A 17,867-nucleotide genomic window follows, 5' to 3' on the forward strand; every position below is an offset into this window, starting at 1 on the left:
AATAAAATAGCCAAAGTGCTAGTCTCAACTGGCATAGAATGCCTCTTGTATCATCTCTGAGGGTCGTAGCGGCTTCTTTTTCTCTTCCACTGACGACTTGATCTTGTATATCCATCGTTATCCTTTGAACTGACAAAAACTCTTAATACATCTATCCTCCCGCAATCATAGTGCCGAAGAGACGGAACATTCTCTGCCATCGTTTCCCGTTTCCTGCACTGGCCCTTGATGGATCTGATTCGCTGACTTTGACACCGTATTGTTGTATGCAACAGGGAAATGGTCGATTCGTCAATTGCATCTTGCCCGACTCGCCGTTTCCATCTACTTGGCCGTTCTCGTCGTCACTATCAGCTGGTGGTTTCCCATTTTTTGCTGCTTCCTGAGCAGCCATCTTCTTCTCCTCCAAGTTCCCCCAGAGGGTGAACATTTTTTCACGAAGTGTAGATAGCGCCTCTTTGTTTTGTCTCAAATTAGATGCATCGAGCTTTGTGAGGCACTGAGCAGCTTGATTGTCAACAAGCACCCAGAGTCTTTGCTTCTTCTGCTGGCCGCTATCAACAGCATCCTCGAGTTCTAAGAAGAAACGCCACTCCCAATTTCGTACTTGAGTGAAAGCACCCATTTTCGTCTGGCTTGGTTGTTCGTCTTCAATATCCGAACCACTATTGGACACAGACTCTTCGCCATCATCAGATAGGATATCGTATTCTGACCCCTTCTTAGGATGTGCAAAGTCCGCAAGATTGGTAGGCGAAAAATCGACAATTCGAACGTTGGCTCGGTAATTCAAGTTGACAAATGGTAGAGGGAGTTTCACGCTTTCCCCTTCGATAGTGGTTTCATGTTGCACAATGCTGGTTATCTCGGCAAGTCGACTGGTCACCTTGTCTTCGTTCTCGCATTTCACTGAGAGTTATCAGTACGAGTAGTTAGAGTATGGAAGTGGAAATACCTCGCGTGTTCAAGTCCGCGACCAGGACTGTGTCGTCTTCTGCTTGTTCGCCACCCTGACCCTGTCTGCTGGCTCCCTTTTTTCGTTTGGCGTCCCGCCTTGATCTGGCATTATCCTTCTTCGATTTCCCATTAGTTTCCACGCCCTTCTTACGCTTCTCTCCTGCTTTGCTGGCTTCCTTTATGTCCTTGAGCTGCTCTTTTCGCAGGCGTTCATATTCCCTCTTTCTCTGCAACGCTGCCTTCGCGTGATGGTTAATACTTTCGGGGTCATCTGTCAGATCTACTTCATGGATGCCAAATTTAGTACCGAGAGCACTACGATCTTCTCTCAAATATCCTTCCAAGTTGGCACCGTTGCGGCTCGTCTTGATCTGTATGTTTCTTGCGTCTATCCATGTCAGAGGGCGCATATTTTCTTCACGAATGACAGTCGCATAAGGTTCCCAGCAGGTAATTTGCATGGATCTCTTGCCGAAAGGTCCTGGCCAGTCAGTCGTCTGAGCGGCTGTGGTGAACTTGTCGAGATAACCCCATGGATCTCCATCCCGCCCAGGAGAAGCAGCATCTACACTGATGGAGAAATTATAGAATGCCGCGTTTTCTGTATAGTCAGAAACCCACAAAGTTATCTTGTCACCTCCATCGTAGGGCGGTCGGACAATCTGAGCTACTATATCGCAGAACTGCCCATCTTGAACGTCTTTAAGTAGTCTGAACTTGTCCTTGACGTTTGTGGAAGTCATAACCATAACCTCAAAGTCTTCTTGAATCGGAATACGGCTCCGGTCAATAGTGTGATACATACGAGACACAAAATCATTCTCTTTGCTGTCAGGTGGAGTATCCTTGGGGCTGTTGCGAGAATACAGAGCGACTGAGGCATCCCCGGGAGGCTTGGGAATCTTTGAAGACTCATAAACCGATATTTTGGTACTCCAATGGGTTATTAACGACATTTCCGACCCGTATTCTTGAACCTTTGGTAAAAGTTAGTACGAAGTCGATGCACGGGTGATTAATACATGCCCTGGCTGAGCGAACGAGTATAACATCGCCGCAGCCTACTTTTGGGAACTCATTCTTCGGGCGGAAGATGTTGATAGAGATCGAGTCGCCATCCTCAATGGAAGAATCGTAAAATCGTATTTGACATTTCCAGTCTAAGTAGATTAGATTGGATAACTTGATGAATCGCAAGAGGAATTTCTCATCTTACCTGAGCCCTGCGTTGGCATTGGAGCACGACAGTCCACAATAATGCCGACTACATTGACGGTAGTTCTACGTCGAGTCTTGCCTTCCAATATGTCACGACATGGTGTATAGTTGGGGAGTAGTGGTGACTGCATTGGAGCTGATATGAACTCAGCGATATGAGTTTTGCTCTGTAGCAGACAAACGATCAATTGATTTCGATCAACGTTACCGTGTTAAGTGGGCAACGTCGTGTAAGTGAGGGCCCCTTAGACGCGGCGACAATGATGGATCCGGTGGATTAGACGCGCTTAGCTGCCTGTAGCTACCTGCCCCTCCAGAACGGAAAGGCGCGACAGCACGTGACTATGAGATTTGACTTTTCACATCAGGCAGGCACATCCATCACATGGTGGCGAAGAGAGCGAGTCGCATAGACAGTATGTACCTATATGGGTAGAAATTTCAAGCTCACATACATACTGTACCCAGTCAAAAGATTCTTTTTATCCTGCAGGCTAACGAGACAGGCATGACTCTCCATAATCAGACTCAAATCAGCCCCTGTTCATATTGTTGTTGTCAAACATTGTAAATTATAGTATTCATTCACTTGAACCAACTTTCAAGAATAGTGAACCCTTTCGCTGGTTGCTTTGTTTACATACTCTACAAGTGGATAGAAAACAAACAATTCCTCTCTTTTCTAGACAAATTCTAGATTACCTTACCCACATTATCTGCATCAAACCCTCTTTTTCTTCCCGCAGAACAGAGCTGATTTGATTACATGGCGTGCATAGGTAGAGCTAAGGTCAAATAGCTGCCTGAGGCTGAAATCACCGCCGGGCCCTTATTTTGTCAGAGGCGGTAGCGGTTTCTGTTTGGGTTTAGCAGGCAACCTAGCAGAACGACTCGCCCGCTGGGTCAATCCATTTCGACACCCTCCTAGTCCCCGGCCGACGACCAAGACTTCTCTTCTCCATCCATCTCCATCATCAACAAATCTTTCTCCTTTTTCCTTCCTCACAACCTCTTCCTCCTATTTGAATTTCTACTTTCCGCCATCTTCTCAGGGCCAGTCTTTTCTCTTTAGACGCTGAGCTCCCCTCTTGACGAACCCTTTGTGCTTCTTTCACCCCGCACAATAAATTGCTGCTGTTCACCTACCAACACCCCCTCGGACCAAAGCAACAGCAGTCAACATGGCTGAGCGATACATCCCCGAGCATCGCCGCACTCAGTTCAAGGCGAAGAACACTTTCAAGCCTGAAGAACTCCGTCGCCGTCGTGAGGAGCAGCAGGTTGAGATTCGAAAGGCCAAGCGTGAGGAGAACTTGGCCAAGCGACGAGGTATTGGAACCGGTGAGAACCGACCTGGCGCTTCCCTCGGTGCTGCTCCTGATAGCGACGATGAGTCCGCCCCTACTGAATCTCAGGTATGTATACTCGACCCAAAGTCTGCTGTTTGCGCAAATACTGTCGCCATCGCTTCGCCTCGTCCCTGCCGTTTGACCTGTAATGTGGGGGGAAATACGCACCTCACAACCCCACATCAGGCTTGGTGGATTGAGCAAAGTCGGTCATTGGGTCATTGTTGTAGTGACTGTCATGTCCTACTCCTGTCGGCACATTGGTTGCGAACAGCACAGCTTTTCCTATGCGTTTCTTGTGAACCTTGGCTAACTCCTGCTTCAGTTGAATGAGGATCTTCCTCAAATGGTACAGGGCGTTTTCTCGGACCAGATCGATTCGCAGATTCAGGCTACTACAAAGTTCCGAAAGCTTCTTTCCAAGGAGCGTAACCCCCCGATCGAGGAGGTCATCAAGACCGGTGTCGTTACCCGCTTTGTCGAGTTTTTGCGATCCCCCCATACTCTGGTTCAGTTCGAGGCTGCTTGGGCCTTGACCAACATCGCCTCTGGCTCCGCCACCCAAACTCAGGTCGTCATTGAGGCCGGCGCTGTCCCTATCTTTGTCGAGCTCCTTGCCAGCCCTGAACCCGATGTTAGGGAACAGGCTGTCTGGGCCCTTGGTAACATAGCTGGCGACAGCCCTCACTGCCGTGACTACGTCCTCAGCTGTGGCGCCCTCAAGCCTCTTCTTAACCTTCTCGGAGACAGCCGCAAGCTTAGCATGCTCCGAAATGCCACATGGACCTTGAGCAACTTCTGCCGTGGCAAGACCCCTCAGCCTGACTGGACTACTGTAAGTCAACATGAACTGCATCAGTGAACCCACGCTAACCCTCGTCAGATTGCCCCCGCTCTTCCTGTTTTGTCCAAGCTTGTCTACTCTCTTGATGATGAGGTTCTGATTGATGCCTGCTGGGCTATCTCTTACCTCTCTGACGGTTCCAACGACAAGATCCAGGCTGTCATCGAGGCTGGCATCCCCCGCCGACTGGTGGAACTCCTTATGCACGCTTCCACATCTGTCCAGACCCCTGCTCTGCGATCCGTTGGTAACATCGTCACTGGTGACGACGTCCAGACCCAGGTCATCATCAACTGTGGTGCTCTGCCCTGCCTTTTGTCTCTGCTCAGCTCTACCAAGGATGGTATTCGCAAAGAGGCTTGCTGGACCATCTCCAACATTACCGCTGGCAACTCTTCTCAGATTCAGGCTGTGATCGATGCCAACATTGTTCCTCCTCTGATCCACCTTCTGCAGAATGGTGACCTCAAGACCCGTAAAGAAGCTTGCTGGGCTATTAGCAATGCCACCAGCGGTGGTCTCCAAAAGCCCGAGCAGATCCGCTACTTGGTTTCCCAGGGCTGCATCAAGCCCCTCTGTGACCTCCTCGGCTGCCCAGATAACAAGATCATTCAGGTTGCCCTGGACGGACTCGAGAACATCCTCAAGATCGGTGATCTTGACAAGCAGGCTGCTGGCGAGTCCGGCGACTCTATCAACCGATATGCTCTCTTCATTGAGGAGTGCGGTGGTATGGAAAAGATTCACGACTGCCAGAACAATGCCAATGAAGAGATCTACATGAAGGCTTACAACATCATTGAGAAGTACTTCTCTGATGATGAGGAGAACGCTGATGATGGTATGGCTCAGCAACCTGCTGGACCTAACGGTACCTTCGGCTTCGGCACCAACGGCGCTGCTCCTTCAGGAGGATTTGAATTCGCTAAGGGCAGCGACGCCATGGACATGTAAAAGGTTTCTTGATCCAGTGTCGTTATTTCGACAACATGACCCAAAATGTGGAGCAATCCCAACCCCCTCAAAGACATAACACCATCACGACACCCCTTCCCCCAGAACAGTTTTACCCGACTGTCGTTTACCCCACATCCCCATGATATCACACCCCATACCGCGTCTTTTTAATGTATCTGGAAGGTTATAGGAGGGTAGTCCTACACCCTCAAAATACAGGCCCTATGGTAGCTTGAAAGCTCCAGCCTGAGTGAAGAAGTGAGGCGAGAGCGGAGTCAGCGGAGGCGTCTGGCTTGTTAGTCACGTATGAAGAAGCCACAACCCGACGAGTTTGCGCGTGTACGTAGAAAACATCATGATGGTTGGTGTTCAGGCACATGGGACTCGCGCAGGATTATTGCCAAAGCTAAAGGCAGCGTCAACCGAGGACGCGTTGCCTTAAGAAGCCTATGCTAGTGCATCAGGACTTCTGAGATGGTGAAGCTCGAAATTGCGGAATTTACTGCCAAGTGGTGGTGAATCTGGTTCAGAAGTAGCCAGGAACCGTAGTCAAGTAAAAAAAAAAAGAATAATAGGAGTGTTTGCCCCTCATTCATGATGATCGTTGCTGCATGTGTTGACATATGATGACTTGCTTAATGTATAGTATCAGTTCAAGCGATAGGATACATATATTAAATCGTAGAGTTTCATGTCCATTATTGATGCCGTCTATCAAGTACTGTCATGAACATGAATATGAACGACAGCTCCCAGGTTGTGTTTTTCCAGCAAGAACAGTACAGTGAAGGTCTGTCTATGGCGGGGTCCTAGTCCGTGTGTAATCACTTGTACTTACTGTGCGTCATATGTGTAGGAGCCATATATATACAGTATGAATTTCTATCATTGGTTAAGTGCTTGATTTTTCGTTGACGAAAACCAGATCAAGCATGAAGTAAAGTCCAAAAGTCAGCCCTTCGGAATATAAGAAGACCTTTTTACCACAGACCTCTTTCTCTCCAAGCAAGGTTGTCTTGTCTCATCCACTTCCATACTCTGTAGAAGGAACTCCACTACCTACCTACCTAGTTTCTACTGCGATAGGTACCTGCCTTGCTTGTTAACTTATCAACCTGGCCTTGACAATATTCATTTAACAACGCCACGACCAACAGACACCAACCCTTCAAAATGGTCAAAAAAGGCAAGGGAAAGGCCAGTGGTGGTATAGATCTCTCAGATCCCATGCCATCTGGCTCATCGAAAGACCAAACTAAGGGCAAGAAGGCCCAAAAAGGCGGCACTTCTACTCCTGAAGCGCCGCCCGCCTCAGGTCCCCCCAAACCTACGGTCAAGCAACTTATTGGCGGTTCTTCATGGACGGGAAAGCTGCCTGTCAATCTACTTAGCGAGTATTGTCAGAAGCAACGCTGGGAGAGGCCCGACTATGATACCAGAAAGACCCCCGAGGGGTTCTCTGTATGGGTTACCATGAGTGCCAAGGATCCCAAGACACAGCAGATCACCAAACTCGACCCTTTTAAGATTCCAGCAACACACAAACATTTGATTATGCGACCCACAGCCATAGAAGCCAAGCATGCTGCGGCTACATATGCGCTCTTCAGAGTCTGTAGCATGCAGAACAAGCACACAGTGCTTCCACCGGAACATAAATCGCTATGGAAAGATTTCCAGGCCCTCAAAACACAAGATCTCAAAGAAGGGAAGGCCTGGATGTATGAGCCAGACCCATTCAAGGCACTCCAGGAGAGACAGGAGGCCAAGGCTGTTGCAGATAAAAAGAGGAAGGAAATCGAGGCTGCCAAAGCCAAGGCCGCCGCTATGCCTGGCGCGGCTGGTCTGGTCCTCATGAGTAACACAGGTAAAGGAGATGGCCGATCGTCAAATATCATGAAAGGGTGGAGCACAGCACCCAAGGTCGAGATGGGCAAGAAGACAAGAGCTCAGTTGGAAACTCTACTACGAACCGGCGTCAAGTGGAACCCAAATGATGTTCAGATGTCGAAACCCCAAAAAGAGGCCATCATTGCTGAGCTCAGCAGACTCAGCTTTCGCAGAAGCCATGTTGAAGAGGCAGTAGAATATTGCAAGGACCGGGAAGAGACACTCGAGTGGCTACTCATTCACGTTCCCGAAGACGATCTCCCTAGGTGGGCTTTGCCAGAGAGCTATGCTGCTGGAGTCTCAGTCGGTGCAACAAATCTGAGACGAGAAGGCATCATCAAGCGACTCGCCCAAGCAGGCTACTCTCTCGAACTAACGACAAGGGTGTTGGATGAGCAAGGGATCGACGAAGACAAGGCCGCCGAGACGTTGCAGAATTTACTTTTCTCAAGCGAGTCCAAGACTTCTGACGATGCTGACTTCTTAGATCTCGGTTCACCAGAAGAACAATGGGAGGAAGAGGTTGGGAGCCTGGAAGCAATTTACGGAGACGGGTTTGAGCGCGAAGGTGATAATGTCATTCGTATCAAACTGGATTCCGTCAAGAATGGACAACAGCTTGTTGACGCATCGCTTCAAATCCGACGCCCGGCTACCTATCCTGCAAATTTGATTCTTTCCATCGTGGCCAACATCCCGTCTTATATCAAGCTCAGTATTATCCGAAAGGCGCTCGAGTACATTGATGAGTCCTTGCGTGACGAGCCCATGAAAATCTACTTAGCTATGGATTGGATTCAACAAAACATCAACAGCATTATCGAAGATCCTGGAAAGCTTGTTGACATTTCCGCGGTTTCTTCAGCTGCCGCCGAATACAAACCAATTGCAGCCGTTGCGCAGAAAAGGCGGCCAACCCGTGCGCCCAAGTTGATAAAATGGGTCAAGGACGAAAAGAACCGTGAGCACTGGCTTCGAAGACAGGAGTCAACCTCTTTGAAGAACATGATTAGCAAGCGCCAGAACCTTCCTGCGTGGCAGATGCGCGAGGCTATCATTGGCACCGTCCGGAGCAATCACGTAACTATCATCAGTGGAGAAACAGGTTCAGGTAAATCTACCCAGTCCATGCAATTCATCCTGGATGATTTGTATGCCCAAGGGCTAGGTGGTTGTGCGAACATGATTGTCACCCAACCGCGCCGAATCTCGGCACTTGGACTTGCGGACCGAGTGGCTGAAGAGCGATGCTCACGAGTTGGCGAGGAAGTTGGATACGCAATCCGTGGCGAGTCTAAGAGATCCAAGGATACCAGGATCACATTTGTAACGACTGGTGTTCTTCTCAGACGATTGCAGACCTCGGGAGGCCGAGTTGAAGATGTGGTGGCGTCTCTGGCAGATGTCAGCCATGTCGTGATTGATGAGGTACATGAGCGAAGTCTGGACACAGATTTCTTACTCAACCTCATTCGTGAAGTCATGAAATCAAAGAGGGATATGCTGAAGCTCATTCTTATGTCTGCTACACTCGATGCGGCGACCTTTAAGAACTACTTTGCCTCGGAAGGACTCAGCGTGGGCACTGTCGAGATTGAAGGTCGAACATTCCCAGTTGATGAGTACTATCTGGACGACGTCATTCGCATGACAGCATACGGCGTTGAGAGTTCTGACACCGAGTTTATCAGCGGAGATGCTCTAGGCAAGGTGATTCAGAAGCTGGGTCATCGTATCAACTACAACCTCTTGGTTGAGACTGTCAAAGCCATTGACTTTGAGCTTTCATACGAGAAGAAGTCTGGTGGCATTCTCATCTTCCTCCCAGGTGTTGGTGAGATTAACCAGGCTTGTCGCGCACTGAAAGTGATCAATTCCCTCCATGTTTTACCACTACATGCGTCGCTGGAAACACGTGAGCAGAAGCGTGTATTCTCAAGCCCTCCGCCGGGAAAGCGAAAGGTTGTGGTTGCAACCAACGTTGCAGAAACTTCCATTACTATTGATGATATTGTTGTGGTAATTGATAGCGGAAAGGTCAAGGAAACTAGCTTTGATGTTCAAAGCAACATGCGCAAACTCGAAGAGACATGGGCATCACGAGCTGCTTGCAAACAACGACGTGGTCGAGCCGGTCGAGTTCAAGAGGGCAGATGCTACAAGCTTTTCACGCAAAACCTTGAGCAGCAAATGCCTGAGCGGCCGGAACCTGAGATTCGGCGTGTTCCCTTGGAGCAACTTTGTCTGTCTGTTCGTGCTATGGGAATCAAGGATGTTGCTGGGTTCCTCGGCAGATCTCCTACGCCTCCTGATGCAACAGCTATTGACGGCGCCATGAAGCTCTTACGACGCATGGGAGCTCTCGATGGCGATGAACTCACCGCAATGGGTCAACAATTGGCTATGCTGCCAGCTGATCTGCGATGTGGAAAACTGATGGTGTTCGGTGCTATTTTCGGCTGTCTGGGTGACTGTGTGACCATCGCCGCGATACTGAGCACGAGAAGTCCGTTCATATCTCCACAAGAGAAGAGAGACGAAGCAAAGGAGGCCCGTATGAGATTTTACAGTGGTGACGGTGATCTCTTGACCGATCTTCAGGCTTTCCAGGAATGGGATTCCATGATGCAAGACCACCTGCCTCAGCGTCAAGTACGATCATGGTGCGAGGAGAATTTCCTCAACTTTCAGACCTTATCTGATATCTCCAATACGCGTGCGCAGTACTATACAGCGCTCGGGGAAATCGGTATTGTAGCTCCCTCTGAGGCCTCAAGTGAAGCTCATGGCCGCGGGTCTAGTTCAGATGGGTCTCAACTGTTGCGAGCACTGGTCGCGGCTGCTTTTACGCCTCAAATTGCTCGTATTCAGTATCCCGACAAGAAATTTGCCAGTTCTATGTCTGGGGCTGTAGAGCTGGATCCTGAGGCCAGGTTGATCAAGTACTTCAGCCAAGAGAACGGACGAGTGTTTGTTCACCCTAGCAGTACCCTATTCGGAAGCCAAGGATTTTCTGGCAACGCTGCTTATATGGCATACTTTAGTCTTATCTCTACCAGCAAGATTTTCATACGAGACCTAACACGTAAGTATAATCCTTTTCCTATTAGTTAGCAAGACTGACATACAACAGCCTTCAACGCATATACACTCCTCCTCTTTTCAGGCCCTATCGAACTTGATACGCTAGGCAGAGGTCTCCTTATCGATGGGTGGCTAAGGCTGAGAGGATGGGCACGCATTGGTGTTCTGCTAGCGAGGCTAAGAGGCATGGTAGATGAGTTGATTGCAAAGAAGGTTGAGAATCCTGAGATGAGTGTCAAGGATGATGAAGTTATTACATTGGTTAGGAAGATGATTGAACTTGATGGTTTGGATGCCTAGACGAAAAGCTTTGGACACTTATTACTTAGAATGGTTATCATAGATGAACATAGTAAACTTTGGATCTCGCGAAACACGATCAGTATAGGTTCGAGTATCATACGCAAGCAAGTGCACACTGAAGAAGACTGCTCGTAACAGAGACACATGTTGAGCATAAAAATACTATTTGTGATATTCTAAGCAAGACTAAAGAGATGACGTTAGACAAAAAAAAAATGTTGTAGAATTTTCTATGTAACTTGTTATTCAGCAGACCTACATTCATTCGTACGTGGAATCTTTTCGACCCAATCGTTAAACCAACGCTCCGAAAACACCGTGCTCCAACCATGATGCTAGCTAATAATCCCTTCAATCTGGCGCTTCACTGTAATCACACGTTTCAGAAATTCTCCTTCGTGCCCAATGGCATCCTGGCGCTGTCCTCGGTTTTGAACCTCGTAAGATCTGCCGTCATTAACTTTCTCAGGTTGCCCATATCCTGAAGATACCGGTGCATTTCCTCCTGCAGCTCATCTTCTTCGCCGTAGGCCGTGCTCTCCGAGTCGTATTCATCGTCATCCTCGCCAAACTCAGAGGCATTTTCCTTGTCTTGCTCATCGAGTTCACTCTCTGACTTGACAGGAACAGGAGGAATGGGATTCTTGAGACTTTCAATGGCGAGCTTCAGGTGCAGCTTCAGAGCCTCGTTCTCTGTCTGGAGCTTCTTGATCTTGCTCTCGGCCACCATGCTGCGCTCTTCCATCATGCGCTGCATGGAGTTGACATGGGTTTGGTACTCCTCCAGTTTCTCTTCAGCCTCCTTGGCGTTTTTCTCACGTTGTCTCGAGTCCGAAACGGAAAGTTGCAGCATGCGAATCTCTTCCGCCATTGCGGCGATCTGCGCGTCTCGCTCAGCGGTGGAGATATGGTCCTGATTGACCACAGCTCTAGTTCGGATTCGCTTGGCCTGATCGGCGTAACGCAATGTCGACAGCGTCTCGTCGTAGTCTGAGGGGGCAATACATGCAATCATGGCTGTCTTACTGTTTCCTCCCAGAGAGTCCTTGAGAAGCCATGTGAGGATAGAATCTCGGTACGGCACGACTTCTCTTCGTTTTCCAGTTCTGGAGGATTTAGGGTCTGCAAGAGCAGCAATGACGCGTCCGAGAGTAGTCAGGGACTTGTTGATGTTGCTACCTTCACGCAGACGTGCACCAGTTGCCTCGGTGGCTTTCGCCCTCTCACTACCTGCCAGATCCACCAATCGAATGCGAGAGCTTCGCTCTGTTGTCTCGTCGGTTTCCATGTCGTGGTGAATCTGCTTGAGCATGATAGTGAAGACGGCGTGACTTCGACTACTGGTATCGTTCATCTTCGTGCTTGCTACCGTACGGGACGTGTCGCCCAGCTTCATGTAGCGCAGGATCTCATTAATGTTTCGCACTGGAACCTCGGTAAGATCCTTGACGTAAGGGCCCTCAGTAGGAGATTCGCGAATTTTGAGATAGTTGGGTGCCTTGTGAGTCTGGGGTGGTACTAGCAGGTCGCGAACATGCTCGTTATATACTTCAAAGTAAGAAACGCGAACGTTGTACGCAACGTTTGAGTTCTCGCTGTGGGCGGCGTCAATTCGCTCAAAAAGATCCTCACATGTTCGAGGAATCAAACCAGGCTGATCGGGGGTGCCCATCATGGTGTAACTTTTACCAGAGCCGGTCTGGCCATAGGCAAAGATACATGTATGGTAACCTTCAAAGTTGTGATCCAAGAAGTCTTCGCCCAGGCTGTTGTAGACGTCCTCCTGTGTGGCATAGTGTTCGTCATTAGTGTCGTGACTCCAGAAGGAGTTGTCGAAAGTGAATTTCTTTTCCTCGATGACCTTTCGGGTCTTCAGCTTTGCAGCTTCTGGGTCTTGGTCATCGGGCGAGTATAAAGTAGTGAGCTGAGTGATGGGATCCATATCAATCAGGCATTTTGCCTGACGTTCAAGCTCTGGAGGGGAGTTTTTGTTAGTTTCTGCAGTTTTCTGGCATCTGAGATAAAACAGGCCGGCGGTCTATTGCTTACCTCTCTTGAGAAATGCTCTCACTCGGACGACAACTTTGACGTTTCCTCCACCGTCCATCTTGGCGGGTATCGATAAGGCGGCATCTCGAGATCGCAGTGAAGGAGTCGAGGCCGAAGAATGGACTCTCCCCTCACAAAAAGAGCTCGAAGACGAAGCCGCAGAAGGCATCAGTCTCGAATCCATAGCCATATTCGTTAGCTTTTGATTGATATCGTTGATGCTGCCGTGAAGTCGGTGTCGAAGAATAATCCACATTTTATCCGCTGTATCGACTTTTGTTTACCAGCGTCATTCGCGTTGCTAGGGGCAGTTGCAGGGGGCCCTTGTCTTGTTCTTTCCAATTTTGACTGGTTTAACAAGCAGAAGCTTGGGCCTGATGGTCCATCTGATTCCGGAAACGCTAGATCATTTCTGGTCAAGGGTGGGCCATGGTATAGAAAGAAAGAACATCACCTTCCAGTGCCCAGATTATTCTGTTATCTCTTTACGCGGGGACCTGACGCGAACTCCAGCCACTTTAATCAATTAGTACTACAGCTAAGCTACCTATGCCAGAAAAGCTGCAGCTGGGAGCATAGGTGTCAAAACTAGTTAGGCATCATACGCAGCTAGATACCAAGCACGTGTGTCTCTAATTCTTGCGCCTCAGCACTTGGAGATCAGCTTTTATGTCACCCTAGCTATCCACGTCTGGACTAGATACGTCTGCAACACTCGTTTCTTCTTTTCTGTCGTCTTCCTTCTTCATCAACTCAGACGCGTATCTTCAATTTAAACCTTCTCTTCGTGCAGAGTTGTACCGCGCTCGACTATCTCATTTTTTGGAGATTTTTTCCCGCCCGTCTTTCTTATTCAATTCCTCTTTATTCCTCCTCTCTTTCGCCATGGCGCGCACCAAGGAAGATGCTGTCGCGTCCAAGGGCGATGCGTCGCCCAAGATTCCCAAGTCCTCAGCTGGCGTGACCAAGAATACCGCTGAAACTCCCGTCAAGCGCGGACGCGGAAGACCACCCAAGGGCTCTGCGCCCATGCCTAAGAAGGTCTACGTTCCTACCGGACGTCCTCGCGGCCGTCCTCCAGGTGGCGGCAAGAAGAAACCTGCCCCTGCGCCCAAGAAGGTTGCGGCTGTAAACGATGACGGTACACCCAAGAGAGGACGTGGGCGACCTCGTCGAGAAGCTGCTGTTGATGGTGGGGAGTCCGCTGCTACAACACCGAAGGAGACCAAGAAGCGTGGCAGAAAGCCCAAGACTGTCAGCTCAGACGCTGAGGCCTCGGCCGACGAGGATAAGGACTCTGATGCTGGTAAGATGCGGCCTTCTTGACCTGATCACCGCGACAACTTACTAAACATTCTATAGCCGACGACGCCAGTGATAAGGAAGCTCCCGCAGCCGATTCTCTCGATAAGGACGAGGTAGTTACACTCCTCTCAACTTGAATTCGAGCACTCCATTTGCTAACCGTGCGCAGGATGAGGACGATGAAGAGTAATCAACCAATGAAGCACTGGAAGTCGGAGGCGGCGCGGCAATACCACCCGCCCTATGATGTATTGTACTAGTGGAACGAAAGGGTTGGGGTTTGATTTGATTTGATTTGATTTGAGGCCTGGCAAAACATGGAATGGGAACTGGTTGGATGGCTTTCTGGAATTCTATTGGGATTTTTGCTTTACCGGAGTTGCTGTAACAACATCGAAGCTACTATATAATAGGGGAAAAGCAGGCCCTCGTTTCCGAAAAAGATAACTCACGCTATCTTGCATGTCAGAGCCTTTTCCATGTCTCGTACTCCTCCGTGAGATGTCCCTTTAACTGCTGGAACTGGTTTTTAAAGTTGCGCTCACACCTCCAACACTTCATGTCCCACCGCAGATACGCTTCTTCTTTCGTATTCCGGCGCGCATCTTCAACTGCGAGCGGAAAATCGTCCAGGTCGACGAGGAACGGCGTATTGAACGAATTGTAGTGCTTTCGATGCCTGAGTGCTTCCGAGAACATGTCTCTCGACAGGACGTGTACATGTAAGTGCTTCATGCTTGGCACGGCGTGAACACCGGCCTTGACTTCTGCTGCCCAGTCCCGGCCTACGGGTAGTTCCCCGCTCTTTTCTGGCTCGGCATCGCCGTCGAGTACGGCTTGCCGTTGCGCATCGCTCTGGCTGTTTGCGCCGACACGACGTTGGAGTTCCTTGGCGACTAGGGCCTTGAGACGTTCAGTTTCGGCTTTCACGCTGGCGAGGAAGTCTGGGTCATCTAGTGCGTCGAAAGGATGGAGAAGATTATACTTTGAAGAACGAGAGAGAAGAAGCGTGTGGATGGTGGCTTTTGGGTAGCGATCGTTGATGGCTACGAAGTCGTCGTTGTGATAGATGACTCGTGAAGACGGGTAGGAGGCAGGGTCTTCCAGGTATGCACCCAAACCCATTCTATCTCCGAAAGGGTTTCCGCTCCGTGATGAACGAGCGGAGGCAGTTGATGGCGGAGTCTTCCTCTTCTGGCTCATGAGTTCTGTGACTTTTATATGTAAGAGTAGGCACCATGAGTGAGTTGGAGCAGAAGCGTATATGCTACTAACATGCATTGCGATTTGTCTTTTTTGGTGGCTCTTCCCCGTGAATCTCTTCCTTGGTGATGGCCTCTTTAGGCTCTGAGTCTTGGTGCGACATGCTTTTAGGTGTAAGTGTTCTAAGAAATCGTAGGCGATAGAGTGGTTGAGCTGGTGTAAGTGTTTAAGTGAGGTTGGTATCACACTTGTGATACGCCCCGCGGTGGAGAACTTTCTTTTGCCAGAACATATATCAGCCTAAGAATTTGGCAGTCATTTAGACCATGAACTGGACAATTAGAATAATACTAGTTGTAATTATCTATCTATCGTTCGTGATCAGACGGAGAGTTGAGGTAGGCTCTTTCAGCTACAAGACTGCATGAGAAGGTACCTATAGTACCTCATTGTAACAAACATGTCAATGGATGTTGATGGTGAATATGTACTGTGCCTGGAATGGATGTACGGACACAGTACAGGCTACACCATAACCCACTACATCGGTTTCAGCCATGCCGGGAGTATCTGAAACTGCCGTATCGATTCACTAATTAGGTACCTAGGCTGTTAGTTCTGTTATGAAATGCCGTTCTGCGCCGGTTAGAGGTTGACGAACAAGCAATTAACCAAGGCATGGAACCAATCAAATAAATTCATTGCATTTTCTGTGTCTTATTCGCTGTCTTGAAGGACCCCGCAGTCATGTCATGTCATGTCTAAGGTTCCATGTTTCGACTCAGTCCACGGTTAGAACGAACAAAAAGTCCCGACTATAACACAGTATAACTGCATAGACTAAGCCTGCTTATTACAAAGACCGTTCTTTCAGCTTTTAAAATACTCGGCCTCGAGATTGATACTTTTGTAGTAGTCAGTAGTATAGATATTGTCAGAATACGGATAGCTTTGAGGTTGATCATATCCATTTCCCCACTAGAGCTCAGCTCAACTCAACTTCTAGAAACAAAATCAGATAGAACAAACTTCCATACTTATACTTTCGGCGGTGATGTATTCCGGTTTTCTTTCAGAACTCTCTCTCTTAGTATTGTCGGCCCAAGTACCTACATAGGTAAGTCAATGTATTAAGAAACCGACAAAGAATAGGGGCTGTTATTGCTGCTCTGTCCGTGCTAAACTGTCCATTCCTCATTCTGTCTGACGTGCCCCTCATCAGCAAGCCTGGGCAGCGCCAGCGCCAGCGCCAGCCCAAGCTCACCGGGCCCTGCACATGCAGTAGGTACCTCTACCTATTACCTGGCTCGGTAGTGCTATAGGTAGCCCGTAGTTTCAACTTAAGCATCCGTGTTCATCTCCTTTCGTCTTTGTCTCTTTTCAACTTAGACAACCCTTTTTCTTTACACTCGTTCTCTTCCCCTATTGACATCCATCTTTGCGTCTCTCAGCCGAACCGTCATAATGTCCTCCCGTTTGCCTCTCTTCACACGCAACCTCCCAGACGCTCAGGAGTCTAATGATCCCAACTCTCCCGCCGAGCAGCGAGACGATGCCAAGCGAAACTTCCTAAAGACTATGCGAGCGCTGCCCACGCAGCATTACTGGAACGTCTACTTCGACCGCCAGGCAAAGGAGGGCGAGGGCGAGGGCGGTGACCAGTACCACTCTGGGCTTGAGCAGCTCGGTAACCAGATCGAGTCGGTCCAGGACTTTTGGAGATATGCAAACAACACTCCGGTTGGAAACATCGGCGTGCGCGAGTCGCTCTACCTCTTCAAGTCTGGCTTCCGACCTGTCTGGGAAGACCGACGCAATATCCTAGGTGGTAGCTGGACATTCCGTTTCCCTAAGAGCTTGGGCCCCGATGTTTGGACTCGTGTCCAGCTCCTTGCTATCGGCGAGAAGCTGCAGAGTGTTCTTGACGAAGGTATGAACTTCTCGACCCCCAGACCATGGCAAGCAAGTACTAACAGCTGTTGTCTAAGAGGATCAACTCTGTGGTGTTGGCCTTTCGGTCCGCTTCAACTCCCACCTGGTTACTGTCTGGCACCGCGACGCCTCTAAGAAGAACTCGGTCGAGAACATCGTCAAGTGCATCATGGAAGAACTCCCCCCAGAGATGCACCCCAAGCCCGACGCATACTACTACAAGCGACACTCTGACCACGCCGGCTTCAACCCTTCCCCCGAGCTCAAGGCTGTGCTTGATTCCCGACGACGCGAGGAGGAGAAGCTGGCCGCTGCGGCCAAGGATGGCAACCCGAAGCCGTCAGTGACAATCGACTCTCCGCAATGATTTACGAACGTTACGACATTTTGGTTTGATTTTACTGCAGATACAATTGGATCCATATAGTGTGAAGGTTATCAGCTCACACTCCCCGTCGCCAACGAGGGCATGCATCTGATGAGGCGTTTCAGAATTAGGTGACATTATACTATATACATTGGTCAGGACCGTTGATCCTGAGAAACCTAGTACATCTAAGATTGAGAAGAACTAAGACCAGTGAATGTACAAACCGCCTCCCCCTTTACTCCTGATGCAAATGCTGAATGACTACTGTGATGAAAATGCCAATTTTTCCAAAAAGAGCCCAACGCAATAAATTATGGTATACTTTCCGTACATGATGCCATGTAAAGTGCTACAGTATATGATTAGCCGTCCGCACCATGTCGTCAGGATCCATGGAAACCTTACC

At 49.2% G+C, this 17,867-nt stretch overlaps 7 protein-coding genes across 7 annotated transcripts; 4 read left to right on the forward strand and 3 right to left on the reverse strand.

Annotated features, from left to right (window-relative positions):
- Positions 1-151: 151 nt before the first annotated feature.
- Positions 152-2,306, reverse strand: FIESC28_08983 (uncharacterized protein; the record flags this gene model as incomplete). Its single annotated transcript, XM_031163120.1, has 4 exons — positions 152-909; positions 956-1,934; positions 2,023-2,117; positions 2,174-2,306. The coding sequence occupies 4 exons, from the start codon at positions 2,304-2,306 to the stop codon at positions 152-154; spliced, it is 1,965 nt and encodes a 654-aa protein (XP_031012825.1).
- A 1,050-nt stretch (positions 2,307-3,356) lies between these two features.
- Positions 3,357-5,322, forward strand: FIESC28_08984 (uncharacterized protein; the record flags this gene model as incomplete). The annotated part of the gene is made up of 3 exons (XM_031163121.1): positions 3,357-3,590; positions 3,850-4,359; positions 4,408-5,322. 3 exons carry the CDS (start codon positions 3,357-3,359, stop codon positions 5,320-5,322), a joined length of 1,659 nt encoding a protein of 552 aa, XP_031012826.1.
- Positions 5,323-6,498: 1,176 nt separating this feature from the next.
- Positions 6,499-10,599, forward strand: FIESC28_08985 (uncharacterized protein; the record flags this gene model as incomplete). The annotated part of the gene is made up of 2 exons (XM_031163122.1): positions 6,499-10,300; positions 10,349-10,599. The coding sequence occupies 2 exons, from the start codon at positions 6,499-6,501 to the stop codon at positions 10,597-10,599; spliced, it is 4,053 nt and encodes a 1,350-aa protein (XP_031012827.1).
- Positions 10,600-10,984: 385 nt separating this feature from the next.
- FIESC28_08986 (uncharacterized protein) lies at positions 10,985-12,709 on the reverse strand (the record flags this gene model as incomplete). The annotated part of the gene is made up of 2 exons (XM_031163123.1): positions 10,985-12,576; positions 12,652-12,709. 2 exons carry the CDS (start codon positions 12,707-12,709, stop codon positions 10,985-10,987), a joined length of 1,650 nt encoding a protein of 549 aa, XP_031012828.1.
- An 827-nt stretch (positions 12,710-13,536) lies between these two features.
- Positions 13,537-14,146, forward strand: FIESC28_08987 (uncharacterized protein; the record flags this gene model as incomplete). Its single annotated transcript, XM_031163124.1, has 3 exons — positions 13,537-13,957; positions 14,014-14,069; positions 14,126-14,146. The coding sequence occupies 3 exons, from the start codon at positions 13,537-13,539 to the stop codon at positions 14,144-14,146; spliced, it is 498 nt and encodes a 165-aa protein (XP_031012829.1).
- Positions 14,147-14,421: 275 nt separating this feature from the next.
- FIESC28_08988 (uncharacterized protein) lies at positions 14,422-15,322 on the reverse strand (the record flags this gene model as incomplete). Its single annotated transcript, XM_031163125.1, has 2 exons — positions 14,422-15,170; positions 15,232-15,322. 2 exons carry the CDS (start codon positions 15,320-15,322, stop codon positions 14,422-14,424), a joined length of 840 nt encoding a protein of 279 aa, XP_031012830.1.
- A 1,301-nt stretch (positions 15,323-16,623) lies between these two features.
- Positions 16,624-17,458, forward strand: FIESC28_08989 (uncharacterized protein; the record flags this gene model as incomplete). Its single annotated transcript, XM_031163126.1, has 2 exons — positions 16,624-17,089; positions 17,148-17,458. 2 exons carry the CDS (start codon positions 16,624-16,626, stop codon positions 17,456-17,458), a joined length of 777 nt encoding a protein of 258 aa, XP_031012831.1.
- Between the last annotated feature and the right edge of the window lie 409 nt (positions 17,459-17,867).

This window comes from Fusarium coffeatum, assembly GCF_003316985.1.
Source record: "Fusarium coffeatum strain FIESC_28 chromosome Unknown BRIP53273_contig_220, whole genome shotgun sequence".
NCBI classification, from domain to species: domain Eukaryota; kingdom Fungi; phylum Ascomycota; class Sordariomycetes; order Hypocreales; family Nectriaceae; genus Fusarium; species Fusarium coffeatum.